The following is a 20,205-nucleotide window of genomic DNA, read 5'->3' as shown; positions in this document are numbered from 1 at the left end:
TAACTCCATTATAGACCAAACCTCTGACTTCTGTTCAAATAAATGGTGTTTTCCATAAATCTTTATGTATCCTGCAGTCAGAACTAGCAGTTCAAGGGGAAAGACAACATTAAATATTAGCAAAACATGCTGTGGTTTTAAAACGCATCGATTTTTTTTTTTTAATACAGCTGACTGGGGTGTAAAACTGGTTCTTCCTCTGCTCACAGGTTTCTTTTAATGTCTCTTAAATGCAAGTAATCTAAATTGGTCTCTCAAAGAATATTGGATTGTGTAATTAGCCATATGCTTCTTGCATTGTTAGAAATGGAAGTGGAGTGTTTATCTCTGACATTGTTAAAGGAGGAGCTGCAGACCTAGATGGAAGATTAATTCAAGGAGATCAAATTTTGTCTGTAAATGGGGAGGATATGAGAAATGCCTCACAAGAGACTGTTGCCACTATACTTAAGGTGAGTACAGAATACATTTTGAGCTACTGAATTGCAGTTACTGACACTGTGCAAGGTAATTATCCTGAAGTGCTATTTACCATACACGGGACAGCTCCAGCTGATTACTGAGACAAGAGTTTCATTTGAAAGAACTGGGATGTTCATTTAAACTCACTTCTCTGTGTATTTCTAGGAAGTGGATGATATGAAGCAGGAACACAAAGGCACATTTAGTATTTAGGCATTTATTTGAAAATGCAATTGTGTATTTCATGTGATAGAAAAGCACTTGGAAACGGGAGAGGCGACACAAACCAGAACTGAAATAAATCTTTGGCTTCACTGTACTGACCTGCAGGGATAAAACAACAGCTTAAATCTGTTCCTGCACAGCTTTCCATCTTCCAGGAGAGATTTTACTCTGAAATTTTGAGAGAAATTACCTTTTTCCGTGGCTGGTTGGGCTGGGGGAGAGGGCAGGGGTGGGATGGCCACAAGTACCACCAGTGGATGCTGAAGTCCCATTTCTATTCCAAACTGCAGCTGCTTCCAGGGCTTTTCCCCCTCCATCCCCACCAGTGTTTCTGCACATGATTTCTTTCATTCTTCAGGGGAAAGGCTAATTATTTCCTTGCTTTTTTCCATCCAGGATTGGTACCTTGCCAAAAGTTTACCTATTTAAGAATTGGGAACCGGTGGTATGAGGGTATTTTGTTAAGTTGGATCCATATGGATTAAATTCACCCTTTTGTGCAGCATTTTGCCTCTGAAAGGTTTTTCAAATGTCTGCTAAAGAGTTTGGGGCTTTTTGTTTATTTTTGCTGAGTAAATTGGCCATCAGTTTGCAAGGGGGAGATTCATACTAAATTCAGCAACCGGGAAAAACCTTCAGGACAAGCCTAAATCCACTTTTTGTATTGTCTAAATACAAGAGTTCATGTTTTGAGCATTCCTTCTGGCTTTCTTCACGGACTTGTGGTGCTGAATATAAACATAATTCTCTCCAGGAGAGCATGAAATATCATATGTCTACTTAAATTGTACATTGTGGCTTGTTTTGTTTTTGTTTTGTTTGGTTTTTTTTTTCCAAGTGTGCTCAAGGCCTGGTGCATCTTGAGCTGGGGAGATTGAGAGCTGGGTCATGGCTGTCATCACGGAAAACATCCCAAAACAGTCAGGTCAGTGACAAATTCCTCTGCTTAAACTGGAGCTGTGAAGGGCAGAGCATGGGGATGGTGCACAGATGTGCACATGAAGCTCATCCTTCCACAGGCACTGCTGAGGGTGGGGAACAAAACATTTTATCCCCATGATTTTCTGTGCTGAGCTGCAGCTGGAATGCTGATTGAGCAGAAGAGCTGGTTAATGTATTTGTTGTTGAAGGAGTGTCTTCCCAAGACACACCAAAAATCTGTAATATCTTCCTCAAATGATGATGCCCAGAAATTTTTTGGTTTGAAGACTTGAAAAAACTGCTCGAATGTATTTTCTGCAGCTGTTTTGTCTGTCAAAACAGGCTAATGAAACCAAACTGTATCTCTGCCTATCTCCCAGCAGAACCACAGGAGAGCTGCTTTCCTCTCCAAGAAAACACAGAGCAATTTCCTGCTTCACTTGCTTTTTACCTGAAGCGAGGACAACAATTCATTTTTCAATCAGAGCAGGGCCTTTCCCCTCTCCCTGTGCCCCCCAGTCTGCTCAGACACCAATTCTTGGTGTTAAACCTGCAGGATTTAACACCAAAGATTTCTCTCCCTGAAGGGGAGAGAAACGAGGCACAGTGACGTAGAAAACTTTTTCTGAATGGGTTTTCCTTCTGAAAATCGACTGCTTTGACATTTTATTTAAGGTGCCAATGTCTCTAAAAGGGTGAATCACAGCAGGGTGAGGCTGTGGGGGGGGTTGAGCCTCTTTCTGCCATGGGGAAAGTTGCACATGTGTGGATCCAGCACTGCTAAAAGCAGGGTTTGTTTTTTGGAAACAGAGAGGAGGAGCCAGAGGAGGCTTAGGGGAGATGTGAGTTAAAGCAGGAGTGTTTTTAAGGAGGCCTGTCCATGAACAACCCCAAAAAAGGTGCTAAAATTATCCCAGCATGGTGTGATTTCTTCACTTCCTAAAGGCTAGCTGGAGAGGGTGAGGTACCAGGCAGGGGTAAAACCATGTGGGAACAGCTGGACTAAGCCCAGCTTTAAAAACAGTGGCTTTGGAGAAATGTCTGCAGTGCAGGCAGCAGGCAAGGAGGACTGAAGTGACAGAGGGAAATTGCACTGATTGCATTAAGTCAGCAGTCAGGTATTACAGTTTGTTTTGGCCTTTGTGTCAACAGGAAGCCTAAGCAAGAGCAAAGTGACAGCAAAAAGTTACCCACCTGGTTTTACCATAAAAAAGCTCAAGCTGAAAGGGAAGCAAAATGCCACCATATCTAACATGGGTCTAGGTAAAAATTCAGATTAAATTACATCATCTCCCTGTTTTGTAGCATAAGAGGCTTTTGCAGGAACCTGGTAATTCCTGCCTTTCTTTAAATACAAGAAATCCTAATCTCCTTGATGCAGAGCCATTTGAGAGCCTTCATCTCCCTGCTCCAGAGTGGCTTGGTGATTTTGAAAACTGAATAAATGTTTTTCACCAAAACCCTTCCAAGAGTTATAAAAATCTTGGCAGATGATGCAGCAAATCAGCTTGAACGACTTGCACAACTGCAAGAGCTGCTTTAGAAGGTGCTGGCCAAGAGCATCCAGACCTTTTGTCCTCACTTGGCTTTTTTTTTGTGGGTGCACTGCATCCCTTGAGCAGTGGAAATCAAAGCCTTGTGGTGCAGGACAGGGGTTTCTTTCACAGGCATTGCAAATGTTGTTAGCTGGGCCATGAATTGGCACCCAGGGGTGGGAGCTGTGCCTGGTGTTTGTCACTGACAGCTGCACCCTGGCCAGTAGGATAAATGTGTCAGGGCTTTTGAGTCACCAGCTGATGGGTTTTGGAGCAGAAATCTCTGCTGTGCATGGACAAGGATGGATCAGATCTTTGTTTTGGGCAAAGCAGCCCAGATGGAAAGGTCTGGCCTTCAGTGGAACCTGTTCAGGTGCACTTCCTAAATTGGTAATTGAGTTTTCTGGAGGGGCAGAGTCTGAAGATCAAAGCCAGATGAGGAGAGAGGGAAAAGGAGGGAAATGGAAAGAGCTTCTCCCTTTGGAGGCTCTCCCTGTGTCAGCTCCCATGTTCTTCTGGAAATGAGAGGAGGTTCTTGTGCAAATAGATGGAGCAGGGGTAGTTACAGTGGATTCAGCTAAAACAACAAAGATTCCTGCCAGGATGGGTGTCCCTGTTATCTCCCCCTCATGTGGGAGAGCAGCTGTTTGTCCTCCTGGGTGCTCCTGCATGCAGGGGCATCACAGGGAAGGTGCCCATCATTCCCCCTTCTACTGAGGTGTGGAGACACCCTGGGAGCAACTGAAAGGGGGCAACACTGCCTAAAGCTGACCTGAGCAACACCTCAGTGTAGAATAAGGGTCTGTAGCACTGTGAGCAACACCATAGAACCACTGAGTCTGGAAAAATCCCTCCGAGACCATCAAACCCAACCATTCCCCAGCCCTGCCAAGCCCAGCACTAACCCCTGTTCCGAGTGCCACATCCACACATCTGTTAAATCCCTCCAGGGATGGTGACTTCACCTCCACAGGGAGCTTTTGGTGGGTTTCCCCTCCCCAGAAGGGTTTGCACTTGCGTGGCCAATGTGGCATTTCCAGTGTGGCTGGCACAGAGCACAGCTGCGCCCGCCTGTCGCCAGGGCTGGTTTTAAGTTCACTTTTGGGTTTGACTCATGGAGGTTTTTTTAATATCTTTTTTTTCACCCTCAGGCGAGCCAACAGAGTGTCCACAGCCACTTCCACCCCGCGCTCGCACCCGTCCTCTCCACCTTGCAGAGCTTTGTCAGCACAAAGAGATCCTCAGCAGACACATCCCAGAGAAGCTCAGGTACAGAGTGGGCAGCTGTCAGAACAGCTGAGTGTGATTTGCTTTATGTTTGGGCTGCTTTAAAAGCCAAACTGAACCACTTGAATCTGGGCTTTCCTGCCCAGCCTCCCAGAAGATGCCCCACGGATGTTTTTAAGACCCAAACACTTTCCCAGAAGATGACATTATTTTTATGGCTGCTGGAGGAGTAATGGCCCCTCTATTTTAAGTGCAGAATTCCTGTGCCCTTGTCAGAGAGCTTAGCACAGGCAGGGCTCTCGCATTAGAAACAGTTTTCTCAGGGAATAAAGCTGCCACCACTTCATTTATATCTTTGTTGCTCTTGAGTGCATAAAGGGGTGTTTTGTAATGAGAAAGTCACAATTGCCCAGTTTGCAATTTGCAGGTTTAGAGAGCGTGAAATCCACGACCTGCAGCAGCCTGAGGAGAGAGAGAGTTGCTCCAGGAGTTGGGAATCTTTGCTCACATCTCACCATGGGCAGGAGGAGAAGACATTTCTTCTGCTGGTTTGCAGGCAGTGCAGGAGCCTGGTGGCTTTTGGGCATCCTTCTTTGTGCTGTCTGGACAGGCCCTGCAGCACTGGGCATTTCCTGACCCTGATTTGGGGTCTTGCCAGTGTCACAGACCTCACCTGTCCTGGTCCTCCTGCCCAGGGACACCTGCATGGATGTGGGGAGTGCTGGTTTGGGGGGGATAAGAATTGTGGAATTTTGGAAGAGATTTACTCTGCCAGCCTTCTGCAAGGCTCTTAAAATAGTTTCATTGAAGCTGGTACAGTTAGGGGTGATTGTAGCAGAGCTCAGGACCTGACTGCACCATCAGCTTGTTGGGCTGAAAAAGTTGCAGTTTGAACAATGGCTCTGAAGTTTTTCTTTGCCTTTTTCCTTTTTTCTTTGCATTCCATTCTCCTCTCCTTGCTTCCCTTCCCCCTTTCCCATTTTCCTCCTTCTCTTTTCCCTGCTCCTTTTGTCCTCTTTCCCCCTTTCCTTCCCCTCTCACCTTTATTTCCTTCCCCTCTCATCTTTATTCCCTTCCCCTTTTCCTTCCCCTTTCCCTTCCCTTTTTCCTCCCCTTTTCCAGTATTTTGGGTATTTTTCCACACCCTATGACTGGATACACACCAGGCTGACTCTCTGCCTGTCCATTATTTACCAACACAGCACAAACGGGAAGAGGAGATCCCTGGAACCGCCCCGTTCCCAGAGCCCTTTGTGCAAGGACTCTGTGATTTAGAAATAATAAGCCGATCTTTAACTGAGTGAAGGCACAATAGGGCTGTTCTCCAGGCTGGCAGAGTGCTGCTGTTCCACAGATTGTGGCTGGGCTACAATGGGAGTCACAGTGACATCGAGAGCCGGGGGGATTACACCGTATTCATCCTTCCTCCTCCTCCTCTTCAGATGGGCAGCCCTGCCTGCCTTGGCACAGGAAGGCTCCACTCCTGCTTGGTGATAATTCTGCCTAGGCAGCAAGGGACCATTGTCACCTGACAGTGTTATCTCTTAATTATATTATCTCTTAATTACAGAAGCTAATTGTTTGTTTCTTTATTACTAGGAGCCGATATGGGCCCAAGGACTGTGGAGATAACAAGGGTCAGTGAGTTGTTTTCTATCCATTCATAAAGCCCACTCCTTTCACTGAAGTTGGGTCATTTCTGCAGCGTTTCTCACAAGCCAAGCTGCATTATTTGTGTTTGCAGTCGGGTGTTGGATGTGTGCCTGTGATTTGGGTGAGGAAATGTGTGTGTCAAACCCATTTTCTCCCTGTTCCACCAATCAAAGCAGTCAGTTATTGCCATACCCTGAACACGAGTTGCCCTCACTGCAGATGTTTGGTTTTGCTTTGTTCCAGGGCCCAAATGATGCCCTGGGTGTGAGCATAGCAGGAGGGAAGGGCAGTCCCTTGGGAGACATCCCCATCTTCATTGCCATGATCCAGGCCAGCGGAGTGGCTGCTCGGACACAAAAGCTCAGAGTGAGTACAGAGGCCCCTTAATATTTTCTGTTTCATCTCCCGCCTGTCCCTTGAAGCCTCAGGTACTTCTCTACCTGCTGTCACTGATAATCTCTCACTGACTACTCTGCCTCTTTTTATATAAAAGCAAAGCAAAGTTTAAAAAATCCACCCCAAAACATAAATCTCCCCTTCTCTTCCCATCTTGGGAATAATGGCAATTGCTGTCCATATTGGGAAAGTGATGATCAGAGGAAGAACTTAATGCATTTGTAGTGGTTTGGAATGTCTCTGTTCATCCAGACCCAGGCAGGGCAGCAAGAGGCTCTCTGGAAACCACAGGTATTTTGGGAACTCTGGACTGCGCATCATTTAGAGCTCAAACCAGGTAGAAACCAGATCAGAAATGAGTTGTTTGATCTTGAGATCAAGCCCAGATCAGACCCACAGCGTGTGAGGGTTTCCAGGCATGGCCATGGTGAACACTTCCAGTTTTGGAGAGAGTTTTGAGGAATCATGAGGATTGAAAAGAATTTATTATTAGATCCACATGCTTTGGCCCATGAGATTTCATTAGGAAATGCTGCTACACTCATGCCTTGTCTCTAATGGAATTAAACAATGGCAGGGTCGAGATCATTTTTGTGTGTAGGAAGAAGAAACCATCCAGGTTAATTGGATTAATATCAGAATTTCCCACTCTTCCTATACAACATTCAGCATGTGCTTACACGGTCTGGAAGAATATGAATTTGTCTGCACATTCAGACACAAATGAATCCTTTCTGGATGGGAGGACAGCAGTGAAAATCTCCCTCTGTCTCTGCTTGCACATAGAAAGAGTAAAATACAACCCACCTTTGTTTCTCTGATCGTATTGTTAGTGTTTAAAAAAGGATAGGAAATGATCACTGGCAGTGCAGAATCCTCACAAAAGGGATCCTGCAAAAGAGAAGCATGACTCTGCAGTGCCAAGTTCATGAGGAATTTTAAGCATTCTTAATTTTAATTTTCCCTAATGCTGGTAATTTTCCATTACTGTTGTACTTTCAGGTTGGAGATCGGATTGTCAGCATTAATGGGCAACCTTTGGATGGGCTGTCTCATGCAGATGCAGTTAATCTACTAAAGAATGCTTATGGGAGCATTATCCTGCAGGTATGGTGATAAATTGAACATGCAGCTGCAGCAGGGTAGATAAATGGCATTCAGGAAGAAAGAAAAAAAAAAAAAAACAAACAACAAAACCCTGAGCATCCCTGGCACAAGGCATCAGAGAATTGCAGGGTGCTTTGCTGGTGGGAATTACACAGAAGGAGAGCAAGAAGTCATTTCCATTCAAAAATCCTTTATTGCCATTCATACAGGCTGTGAGCACGGTTCTATAAAAGCATGACAAAGGGAACAAAATAACTTGTTGCCACATGTGATAAATCGACAAGCTTCCAAGTTGTGAGTTTGTTTGTTGGTTTTTTTTTTAATTGAAAGTTAACTAGGAACAAGAAAATGTGTGTGTGTGCTTGTGATGTAATGAGACAGAGACCCACAGGCTGGTTTCCTTGTCCTTGGAAGAAATTCTAGCAGAATTTAAGGAAAATGATGGCGTCATCACTAAGACAGTGCTGCCTGGAACTGATTATTCATCAGGTAAAGGATAAAAAGACTCAGGAGAGAAAACACTGCTGTCACTGCTGTGTTTCTGTGGTAGCTAAAAGGGACATCTTCTGCCACATTGCTTCTAATTGCTGCCTGCCACTCTGTTGATCCGTAGTTTATTTTTATGTTTACACAAAGAAATGGGGAAAATAACTTGCCAGTTAGAATTCAGAATTCTACTCGTTTGCAGAATTATTGCAACAACTGGAAAACAAGCTGAAGGCACCACTAAAATCTACTCTTAATTGTCTTTATCATCACAACATTTTGGATTGGAACACATACTGAGGGATTTCTGCAAGCCTCTTGCTTGTATTATGCCACAAATGTGACTATAAAAAACGGGGAGGGGGGGGGAAAGAAAAAAAAAGAGGCAATGAAATGATAATAAACTTAGTTTGAGACTTGCTTATTCTTTGTTTTGTCTGCCCATGAACTGCTGACCCAGTAAGTGATGAGCCAGTTCCAGAGCAGATGGTGTTTTGTGTAGTTCCATTGAAGTCAGAGGAAACACACAGATTTACACCAGCTGAGGATCCTCTGTTAAATTATAGTTATCATATTGTTACTAACGTTGAGTAATTTCACTTTTCATGTCAACAGTGTTCCCTGAATAGAAAATGAAGGCTTGCTGCAGAACCCAAAATTGCTCATCTTGAAAGCTGTAATACAGCTCAATATTGCACCTCATGATGGATTTAAAAATATTCCTGATGGAGCACTCTGTCACTGGGTCGCTCACACAAACAAAGAGGTTCTTCTAGAAATGCCACTGGGTTAAAGAGCTGCCTCTGGAAGTGTCTTTGGGTTTGTCACTTGGCTGGTTTTCATCCACATTTTTTGCCCTCTGAGCATTCTGCCTCTTGATACTGTTCACAGATGATGGAGGTTTATTGGGATAGAATAGAGTCTGTTTTTCTCTATTAAAAACCTGCTCCAGGAAGGTGGGATGTTGTATTTTAACACCTGGAGCAGTGTCAAAGCCTGGTTGGTGATGGTTCCCTTCCCCACCAACCACAGGTACCTGTCCACCACCAAACTGCTCTTTTTTTTTAATCCAAACAATCCAGATGGAACAATCCTATCGCTGTGATCATCATGACTGATGTGCCATTAAGTAATTCTGTTTATTATCAGGGTAGACCACTTTGTGGCAAACTGCTCTGAAAGGTCAGATAATTGTGTTCAGTGGGGTGGAAAGGCTTATTATGGGAAACGTCCTGGGAAGGAGTTTTGCAAATGCTGTTTGCAAATGGGAGATTAAAGTCTCAGGGGAACAATCATCCCTCTCGGCTGTTTTGATGCCTTGGTTTAATTTAATTTCTTTTCTGCAGGTGTAGTAATGAGATAAGGGGGAGCTTCTTTTACAAGGTTGTTGAACTCTGATACATTCTTGCTGCCAGCTGAAGATTTTTGAATATAGATTTGTTTTTCCCCTCGTTTTATTGAACAACAACAAAAAAAACCCGTGACAAATCCTGGCTGGAATTCCCTACTCTGATGGCACAGGAAGGGAACCTTGGTGGGGTCTTTGTTGGCTGAGCCAGGTGCTGTTCTCATCTGCTGGACCCCTTTCATTTGGGGCATCCTGAAATCTGAGTTCTGGGATGCAAAATTTGCATGGAAACCTCCTGGCTCTGTCACCCTCTTGCCTCCAGATGATTTGGAAGAGGGAAATATTGCTGTGGCAGAATCGTGAGCACTCATTTAAAACAGATTTATGGAACAAATTTCTTACTTTGAAAAGGGACGTTTTACTTAAAGCCAAATTCACAGCAGTGAGTGGAAGAAGTACCTGCTCACTTTGATAAAATAAGACCATAGGTAGAGGAAATATTGGAATTGTCCTTCCTGGCTGTTTGTCACTGTGTCTGAGCTGGACTCTCATGCTGCAGTAAACGTCAGGCAGGGAAGAATATCTCCTCAGAAGGAGATGGAGTTAGGGGATAACCACTGCCTGTACTTGTTGGGAAATTGATGTCCTTTCAAGCTGTAAATACTTCAAACCACTTTGTGGTGATTTCTTTGAAAATTTTCCATGGGAAAAAAAAATCAGCATCAATGAAGAAAAAATAAAGTTAATGCCAGGGCACTCACTGAAGGATTTTCTTCCCAATATTGCATTTCTCCCTGCCCTCTGGCAGTGGGATCCATTCCCTGTGTCGTGTCCCTCCATCCCTTGTCCCCAGTCCCTCTCCAGCTCTCCTGGAGCCCCTTCAAGGAGCTCTGAGCTCTCCCTGGAGCTTCTCCTCTCCAGGTGAGCACCCCCAGCCTGGCTCCATAGAAAGGTGCTCCAGCCCTCAGAGCATCATTCAGAGTGTTTTTAAAATAACAGAGGACCCAGAACTGAGAAATTGAACAATCTAGTTTGTTTTCGTGCTAAAAATTGAGAAAAGTCAAAACCAAAGATTAATTTGTTCCCTACTCATCAAACAAACCAGTCTGAGACATTTCAGGGTCTTTGCCCAGTAAAGGATCTTTGGCACCAAGATCCAGGTCTTTGGATCTTGGTGTTCTCATGAAGGTTGTGGTGGTTTCTTTCAAGACCAATCCTGGAGCCCTTGTGTTGACTCTCCTTCCTCGGAAAAGCAACTTTTTTTCTCTGGATTATCCAGAAAGACCCCTCCCCTTTGCTCAGAGCCTGAGTGATGGTCTTGTGAGGGCAAGAGAAGAGTAAAGTTTTCACTGAACCCTCCAGGAAGGTGGCTGCTCTCACCTGAAACTGTGGAATTAGTGGAGATTTAAGAGAGTAGGACTCTGTTTTAAAGCTTGCTTGGGGAAAAAAAGTCAACTGATTCTCCAAAGTGTATTTCCTTGCATCCCTGTTGCCCAGGTGGTGGCTGACACCAACATCAGTGCCATTGCCAGCCAGCTGGAGAGCATGTCCACGGGCTGCAGCCTGAGCCCGCCCTCCGAGCATCCTGCTGAGGATCCTGAGTAAGTCCCTGCTCTCCTGGGGTGGATTTCTGGACCAGGGAAAAGGTGCAGGGAGCTCTCCCCTATTGCTTCTCTCTAATTTTCCATCACCTTAGAAATGAAAGCTCGGTGACCTTCCCCAAGCTGATGATGGGCTTGTGTTTGTCTTTGCCTTGCTGGCAGAAATTGCTTGAGTAAATAAGCACAAAATGTGTTTCCAAGCACTGTTTCTGGGTGTTTTTCAAGGAAAAACTATCACTTTTCTTCCTTAATGTTGTGCTGACATGGTATTTCTGCTGTTTTCCATTGGCTTCCTCATCTGGAAGAAGTTCTGATCATAGCAATTTGAAATAATTTGGTATTGGCAGATTGACGCCAGAGGTGTTAAAAACACCTTTCAGAACATGTCCCAGGATGTTTGTCTTTTCAATCTTTATAGCTTTATGAGTAAAAAAAAAAAAAAAAATCCAATTAAAATAATTCCTGCTTTGCAGCACCTGTATGTGGTGATGGAAGTTGGAGGTCCAGCCCTGCTGTGATTTATTCTTCATCATGTGCTTCTCACACTGTAACATCCCAGTCACCAGAATAAATTCATTTATTCTCCATTTCAGCTCATCATTTTCATTATGTCCTTTGTTTTCATTCTGTGGCTCGTTCTGTTTATTTTAAGAATTTGCTGCCCTGCCTCAGGAGGGTTGTGTGTAAAAGTTGAGCTATTTGTGCTGCATTCTGTGGTCTTAAAATGTGAGATACTGGTTTTATTGCTGCTCTCAAAGGAGAACTGCTTGCTTTGCAAAAGGATTTGTATTCTTTTCTCATATTTGAAATTTGGGAGGGGGGATTTGCAGCAGGGAAATTTGGAGGTGAAAATATGAAGCAGAATTAGGTATGTCCTAAAAAAATATTGCTCAGCTTGGGCTGCACCTTTAGATAGGTGGAAGATGCCAAATGTTTTTCACAGAATCATGGAATGGTTTAGGTTGGAAAAACCCTCCCAGATCGAGTCCTACTGCCCAGGCCACCACTGCCCCATGTCCCCAAGTGTCACATCCACACAGGGGTGAGGACTTCACCACTGCCCTGGCAGTGCCTGTCCACCTTTTATCCACAACAGTTCTTTCTACAACGTAGAAATTACTAATTTCAAATTTGAGATGGGTAAATTTGTATGAGTGATCTAAATTCCACAACAACAAAAAAAAAAAAAAAAAAAAAAAAAAAAAAAAAAAAAAAAAAAAAAAAGAAAAATCTTCCTCTGCTCAGTGTAGGCAGAGAAAACCCCTGAAGAGTTCAGGCTCCAACTGATGAGCTCTGGAATTACGAGCACGGGGATGTGGGTACAATATAATAATTAAAAAGAATGTTTTCCAAGTGAGGAGCTGGAGCGCACGGAGCAGCCTTTGAACTCTGGGCTTTGCAGGAATGTTCCAGTGCAAGGGTCATGGTTTGTGACTGTGTGAAAAAAAACTCATGCCAGATAAATGTCTCTGTAAGTGTTCCTTCTGCATAAAGTCCCCAGAGACAGACATTGCTTATCTAAGTGATATTTATTGTGTTTTCAGAGCACCTCAACCTAAGATTATTACTTTGGAGAAAGGCTCTGATGGACTGGGATTTAGTATTGTAGGGGGGTATGGAAGTCCCCATGGAGACCTGCCCATTTATGTCAAGACTATATTTGCCAAGGTATCTTTTTATTTTTTTGTTTTCTCCCCTTTTTTTCTGTATTATCTTTAAAAATAATATATTATGTAGCAGAAAGCAAAATGTACTGTCTGAGTACGTTGCTGTGAGTTAGTGGACCCAGAACTCATAGCTGGCTTCTCAGTTTATATTTCATATTACTGATGGCTGAAACAAGACACTTTGTCTCAGCAAAATTGCTCTGTGTACTTGGGAAACTTGGGTTTGTACATTAAAATATTTATAAGGCAGTTTTTTGTCTGTAAATCTCCAAGAGATTTCCAGCAGGTATCAAAGGCATCTTTTTTTTTTTCCTCATTGTGCAGGAGTGAGGAAATTGCAGAGATGCTGTATCCTGATGAAAAACCAGGAATTAGCCCATCTCTGATACCAGAGATTCTGGGGGGATTGGAGGTGTCCCTGCCAGGTACAGAGAGCTCCAGCCTCTGAGGCTGGGGAAGAAATCATAATATAGCATATTGTAGGAGGGAGAGATGCCACTTTTCCCACCCATCCCCTACTAAAAATGAGCCAGCAAAACTTTGTCAGGCACGGCCACAGGAGGGGACTTGTGGAGATCGATGGGGAGGAAAGAAAACCACTGGGAATTAGGGATGCTTTCCATAAAATAATTGTGAAGCCTGCCCTGTGCCTACTTGGTGTCACTTGTGGCAGGGTATATGATGTAGTTGAGAAAACTTTGTCTGAAAGTGAAGTAGGAGCCATATCTCCTGCTATTCTGGGGCCTCAAAGCACAAATATCTGGTATTTTTACAATTTTAAACTATTAAAATATTGTGCCTTTCAAGTGGTGCTTAGGGTTACAAGTTTCTAGATGTGAGCACAACTGAGAAATCCTAAATGGAACCTGAAGTTCCTGCAGTCACTGGTGGAGCAGAGGCAACCTCTGGGCAGGCAGGGCTTGGGATTTAGGTAAAAGAACTTCACTTGAGATGTCTGGAGCACAGGAGCCCTTTCAAAAGCTCTCTGGAAGCTTTCAGGACTGTCACAGAACTTTTTAGGTTGGAAAAACCCTGTGAGATCACCGAGTCCAGCCATTCCCCCAGTACTACCAACCAATATCCCCCAAGTGCCACATCCACATGGGTTTTAAATCCCTCCAAGGATGAGGACTCCACAGGGCAGTCTGCTCCAGTGCTTGGCACCTTTTGGTGAACAAAATTGTCCTGATGTTGAGTCTAAACAACTCGAGGCCATTTCTCCATCTCTTTCTGGGATTGGGGGCAATGCCCAAGTTGGTTCCCTCTCCCTCCCCACATTTTCAGCTGTTTGCCGGGCTTGAGCCATGGTGTGCTGGGCTGGAGCCGCGGTTTGCCGGGTCTGAGCCACAGTTTGCCGGGTCTGAGCCACAGTTTGCCGGGCTCCAGCCATGGTTTGTCAGGTCTGAGCTGTGGTTTGCCAGGTGTGCCGGGCTCAAGCTGTGGTTTGCCAGGTTTGAGCCATGGTTTGCCGGGCTTGAGCCATGGTTTGCTGGGTCTGAGCCGTGATTTGCCAGGTCTGAGCCGTGGTTTGCCGGGCTCCAGCCACGGTTTGCTGGGCTGGAGTCATGGCTTGCTGGGCTCCAGATGTGGTTTACCGGGTCTGAGCAGTGGTTTGCCAGGCTGGAGTCGTGGTTTGCCAGGCTCCAGCCGTGGTTTGCAGGGTTTAAGCCATGGTTTGCCAGGTTTGAGCCGTGTTTGCCAGGCTTGAGCTGTGGTTTGCCAGGTTTGAGCCATGGTTTGCTGGGCTCCAGCCGTGGTTTGCCAGGCTCCAGCCGTGGTTTTCCAGGCTCCAGCCGTGGTTTTCTGGGCTCCAGCCGTGGTTTGCCAGGCTCCAGCCGTGTTTGCCGTTTGCAGGGTGCGGCGGCCGACGATGGACGGCTGAAACGCGGGGACCAGATCGTGGCTGTCAATGGCGAGGCCCTGGAAGGCGTCACCCACGAACAGGCTGTGGCCATCCTGAAGCGCCAGAGGGGCACCGTGACCCTGGCTGTGCTGTCCTGAGACAAACCAAATCCCTTTTTAGGCCATCCCTAGAGCTGTCCAACGCTGCCCGGCCCCCCAGCAGAGCCTGGCAGACATGGATCAGCATTCCCACCTCTGCCAGGTGGGGCAGTGCACATCTCCAGCTTCGTTCAGCCTCCTCACATCTTTTCCAGCCTTTCTCCTCGCCCTCCACAACTTCTTGGTGGCTTCCAAGGTTTCTCTGGACAAGTTTAATTAAAGAACTTCAAAAAGGACAGGACTGGTTCTGCTTTGTTTTTGTCCCTGGTTGAGGCTGCTGGACCTGGAATCAGCTCACACACAAAAAAGAGAATTCAGATCATCAACCTATCTCATCTGAGGAGCAGAAAGGAATGCCAAGCGACTTGTCATCTCACTCATGATTTACTTATGCTAATTGTTCTTTCAAGTATGCCAGAAAACATTAGCAATGTAATTAAATTACCACTGTTCCAAATGATGAAATATCAAATTCTCCTCTGGGAAATTATTTTGTGCTCGGCACAGTAAGTCTGATAGTCAAATGTGAACTTCTCATGTTTATCTCTTTGGGTAGGTCTGTGGAAGTTAGTCAGAGGTAATTACTGTGATGTGTCAATTTGCAGCCTTTAGCATGAAAAAATAAACGAGGGGAGAGGGAAATTTATTTTTTTAGGCTTTTAAAATGTTTGAGCCTTTTCAGATATTTAGGCAGCATGAACAACAACAGCGTGGCTCATTCTATTCTAATTATATTTTTTAAGAAGAAATGTGCTGATATATGCCAGGCATGTCGCATACAAAGGCAGTTGTTGTCGTGCCAAGCTGCAGCATAATCATTCATCCTGAAACTTTAATGAAGACAAAAAGTTTGCTTTGGGAATGTGATCCTGTAATTCTGGGAATGACAGTGAGCAGTCCCTCTGGCTCCATGGAGTTCATCCCAGCCACCAAACTGATGTACATCCCCAAGAGTCTCCCCAGGATCAGGTTGTGCAGGAAGAGGCTTTCATGGATCAGGGAGGATGCTCCTCTTTTGGGGCTGCCTGAGTCAATTTTGGGTAACACCAGGCAGTGCTGGGATGATCTCCCACAGCCAGATGCAGCATTTTGGAATGAGGTTCCTCAACCCCCTCCAGCTCAGCTGAATCCCCCAGCCAGTTTTTTTTGGGGTGAGGAGCCTTCCCAAGGCTGGTCCCACTCTGGGCCAGTCCCACTGCAGGAACATTCAGCCAAAAGTTCCCAACTTCATTCCATGTCCCAGGCATCAAGCAGTGATTGTATGAGTGTGGCCTTGGTGATTTAGCAGATGAATTTGGCAGGCAGATTCCTGCCAATGTAAGGCGTTGGGGGTTAATCTTCCTATCCAGAGGAGCAGGAGGGATTTGGAGGAAGCAGCCCAGTCTGATTGGACTATTTGGCATAATTTATAATGGGAGAAATGAAAGAGGGGGCAGGGTCAGAATCGGCTGCTCATTTTGTGTGAAAAATTCCAGGAATTAAATGGAAAGAAGGTTGAAAATCTGCAATACAATAACTGAGAAGTGCAGGGGGGTGTTAAGGGTACAGTTGCTCTGTGTAATTTAGTGGAATTTTTCGCATTTTACATACAGGAACCAGTCCTGAAGCGAGGTGGACTACACTGAGACAGGAATGCTGCCATAAATTCTCATGGAAAAGGGTTTTTCCTTATTTCCTTGGAAAGTTTTCCATAACTTTAGGTAATCACAAAGTGCATTTAGCCTGCTGGAACCATTGGTGGGTATTCCCTTAATAGTGCCTGGAAGAGACTTCTCATTTTCAGTGGATTCCATGTTTGATTTGCCAAGCGAGGTGTGAGTGGAATCTTGATTTGCAGACGCACAGGAATATCTCCAGATGTAGAAAACTGGAGGATTCTTAACAAGCTGCTTTGGTTGCACAAGTATCTGAGGCATGCAGGAGTTCAAGGTGAGGTGTGAGGAGGTACCCTCAGCAGCAGTGTGTGGAATTTATCAACCAAAGGGAATAATTCCTCTGTCCTGTGTTTTTATAGCCATTGCATTCCGACCCTGAGGCGTTGCCACATTTAATCAATGAAGTTGTACACGGCTATTTATCAGCCTGTGATGCACATGCAGTTCATAGACATAAATAATAGAATTTATGGGCTGAGACATTTTGCACTTCTCGTCGCTCAGAAGGAGAGAGAACATTTTCTGCTTCTTGTAATTTGCACTTTGTGTGTTCGAATATATTACTGCCAAAAAAACAAAAAATTATATTGCAACTAATTGATAAACCAGTGACCACGCTCTCCACGTGCAGGACCAAGGCAGAGAATTCAATTTGCATCACGCTTGTCTGGGTGGAGGTGTTCTGGTTTGTTTAAAACTTTCATTTCTGCGCAAGGGAAAAAGCAATTAAACCTCCTGATTGTATGTTTACGTAGATCAGTGAAACGAGACGTTTTATGACTTCAAAGGTTCTAAATAAAGCTCGGTTGCGTAAGTAGTTGTGCATTTGTTTTAGTCTCTATTTTAATTTAAGTCAGCGTTAAAAGCTATTGCGGGAGATGTTGTCCTGATATCCAGTTTAAAGCTCCTCTGGCAAAACTTTTCCTCTGTTTCTTCTTGTCCTAAGGCTTCTCCTGCCTTTGAAGATTTGGGCATCAGAGCCTTTACTTTAGAAGGGCCATGTGCTGTTCACAGTCCTTCCATCACCTTCCTCACATGGAGAGACCTGGAATAACCTGCTGCTGGCAGTGACAGCATCAAGGACATTTTTGACAGCACCAGGAGCCATCTCAGGGCTGTTGGCATTTCTTGGCCCACTCATAACCAGGTTATGATGTGGTGGTGTTGGGTGGGCTGGCAGGGCCAGCAGGTTAGCCTGGAGGGATGAGGGACTCGACCTCATTATCCTGCTGATGAGGAATCATTGTAATGCCCCTAAATTCCCTGTAATTAATCCCATGGCAATTACCACCCTGGAAGTGTGACATCCATACAGCCTGTGGAGGTAATGTGATTATGCCATGATGGAACAGTTAACGTCCCTCTGCCTGAATGCACTGGAGTGAATTAATTTAATGTCACACATGTATAAAACATCAGTTTTTACAGTTGTGCTGAGAGCTGATGCATAATTCCATTGTCATCTTTCTCCACAGGTTCACACATCTGCATTTGAAATTTGGGTGGATTGATGTCTTGGTTAAACACTGCTGTGGTCACTGTTATCCCTCTTGGTAGGGTTTGTTCCCCAAAATGCACATTCCTGGGATAGCTGCACCTTCTAGGAGAGCAGCAAATCAGGGAGATCCATATTCTGCAGCATCCCAAATGGAAAAGGAACAAGGGTCACCCTGACTGCTTTTAGTCTTTTCCATATGGGCTTTGAGGGCTCTGCTGCCTTCCCAAGTGTGGTGGGGGCAAATCAGAATTCACTCCCAATTCCTGCACAAAAAGGGAAAAGATGCAGTGGTAATATCTTTATTCCCTCTTTATTTAGGCTCACAGAAGCCCAGAATAGTTTGGGTTGGGACAGACCTTAAAGCTCATCCCATTCCACCCCCTGCCACAGACAGGGGCACCTTACACCAGCCCAGGTTGCTGTGAGCCTGATCCAACCTAAGGGATTCCTTAACAGTTAAAAGAGCTCATAAGGAATGTGGTGTTTTCCAGGGCAGATGTTTCCAAGGTTTATTTATAGTCCCATTTTGAGAAGGATGAGAAAAACAGAGTAAAGATTCCTGGTTCTGGGTCTGCAGGGTAAGCCCTGGACCAGGGCTGGGTCCTGGCACATCCTCATGGACCCACTCCAGAGACCAGGCAGGGAAAGCTGCCCAGGCCCCAGCACGGCTCTGAGTGTTGTGCTTTGGATGCTTTTTCTGCTGAAACGGCACTAGATGGAGCAGTTGACAAAATATTGCATTTCTGCAGCTTTGAGCCCAGGGCTGGAGGCCCCAACCAGAGGAGGAGCTGCCCCCAGGGATGCCCTGAGGATGCTCCATGTTCTCAGCCCAGCCCAGGAAAGATAAATTCCCAAACTGTGAGCTGGCTCTTTCCCTGTGAACAGGGAGGTGCTGCAAAAAGGACACACCTGGGTACAGTGACAGGAGGTTTCTAGGAAAGGAAATCATGGCCCATCTCACTCCTGCTGATAACTGCCTTCCATCCTGGCAAAAACGGGGCAAATTGGCCCTTCCACACTAAGCTGTGGGGGCAGAAGAACAGCCAGCTTGGCCCCACAGACCCCAAAGCAGAAGAGCAGCCCCTGTGCCCTGCAGCAAATAAATCTGCCTTGGCTGCTGAGACTTTTGTTTCTTCTAAGAAGGTTAAATTCTGCTGAGAGTTGCTGCACTGACACTGTCCAAGCTGCTGATGGGGCAGGTTCTGCCTGAGAATCATCTCAAGAGGAGATGGTTGTCTAGATGGATCCTGGAATGGTTTGGGCTGGAAGGGACCCTAAAGCCCATCCAGTTCCATTCCCCTGCCATGGCAGGGACACCTTCCACTGTCCCAGGTTGTCCCAGCCTGGCCTTGGACACTTCCAGGGATCCAGGGACAGCCAAAGCTTCTCTGGGCACCTGTGCCAGGGCTTCCCCACCCTCACAGGGAATTTATCCCTGATCTCTAATCCATCCCTGTCCTCTGGCAGTGGGATCCATTCCCTGTGTCCTGTCCCTCCATCCCTTGTCCCCAGTCCCTCTCCAGCTCTCCTGGAGCCCCTTTAAGCACTGGAAGGGCTTGGAGCTCTCCCTTAAGCCTTCTCTTCTCCATCCCCAGCTCTCTCATCCTGTCAAAACTGAGCTAAGTGTTTTTGCCTGATCCTCATGTGCTTCAGATGAGACCCTCAGAGTCCCCTCTCCTCTCCTTGCAGCAGAAGAAAGGCACACACTGGAAATGCCCATAAAGAGAGTGGAAAAATCATGTTCAGCCGAGCCCCTCGTCATTCTTTCCCTTCAGAGCTGATGGGCTGCTGGATGCTGAGCCTGTAAAGATCATTAGATTAATTCCTTTCCTGGCTGTGACTTAATTGTCTCCATTTGTCCTGCGCAGTGCTCGCACTGGGGGTGTGTTTCTCCTTGCCTATATTTAGTTTGATCTCTACAGTGATATTGGAATATATAAATTAAGGCTGGCTCTGGCTCTTTGTGGCACTGAGATCCCACAGATGATTTTTTTTTTGGTGCAATCTGGTACTTTTGAGAGCAGGAAATTTGGCCACTGGGAGATGCCAGGGGCAACATGAGCAGAGGAGCTGCTCCTCCCTGGGGAGATGGTTTGAGGGGCAAAGAGGAAATACGAGGCACAGGAATGAAAATAAACATCCCTGGGGATGCAGTTTACCAGCCTGGACTGCAGGGATGGGAACAGGAGGGAAAGGGGGATTGGAGAGGGCAGGGGAAGGCAGAAAACTCTGTGGTGCCTCCCTGCAGAGCTGCAGCACACCCCAAAAATAAATTCCCTGTCCCTAAATTGAGGAGGAGGAAGAAGGCACTTCCCAAAGCCACCCTGATGCTTAGCAGAAATTCTCCCACATTTATTCTGCTGAAGCCAGAACTTTCACCTTCCTCAGGGAAGCAGCAGGATAATTCCTCTCTGCAAGTGTGC

At 45.6% G+C, this 20,205-nt stretch overlaps 1 protein-coding gene across 3 annotated transcripts in view; it reads left to right on the top strand.

The window, feature by feature from the left end:
- Positions 1–17,098, top strand: part of PATJ (PATJ crumbs cell polarity complex component) — a 140,943-nt gene extending 123,845 nt beyond the window's left edge. For all 3 annotated transcript variants that reach the window (XM_083867477.1, XM_083867479.1, XM_083867478.1), the window contains 9 exons: positions 305–452; positions 1,526–1,612; positions 4,295–4,412; positions 5,970–6,007; positions 6,267–6,389; positions 7,422–7,526; positions 10,858–10,961; positions 12,506–12,629; positions 14,483–17,098. In XM_083867477.1, the coding sequence (XP_083723603.1) occupies positions 305–452; positions 1,526–1,612; positions 4,295–4,412; positions 5,970–6,007; positions 6,267–6,389; positions 7,422–7,526; positions 10,858–10,961; positions 12,506–12,629; positions 14,483–14,629 (994 nt within the window). In that variant the 3' untranslated portion in view covers positions 14,630–17,098. The remainder of the gene's footprint in view (positions 1–304; positions 453–1,525; positions 1,613–4,294; positions 4,413–5,969; positions 6,008–6,266; positions 6,390–7,421; positions 7,527–10,857; positions 10,962–12,505; positions 12,630–14,482) is intronic.
- The last annotated feature ends 3,107 nt before the right edge of the window (positions 17,099–20,205 follow it).

The sequence above is a fragment of the Zosterops lateralis genome (assembly GCF_965231275.1).
Source record: "Zosterops lateralis genome assembly, chromosome: 9".
Taxonomy (NCBI): domain Eukaryota; kingdom Metazoa; phylum Chordata; class Aves; order Passeriformes; family Zosteropidae; genus Zosterops; species Zosterops lateralis.
This window is presented reverse-complemented; position numbering and strand designations above follow the sequence as displayed.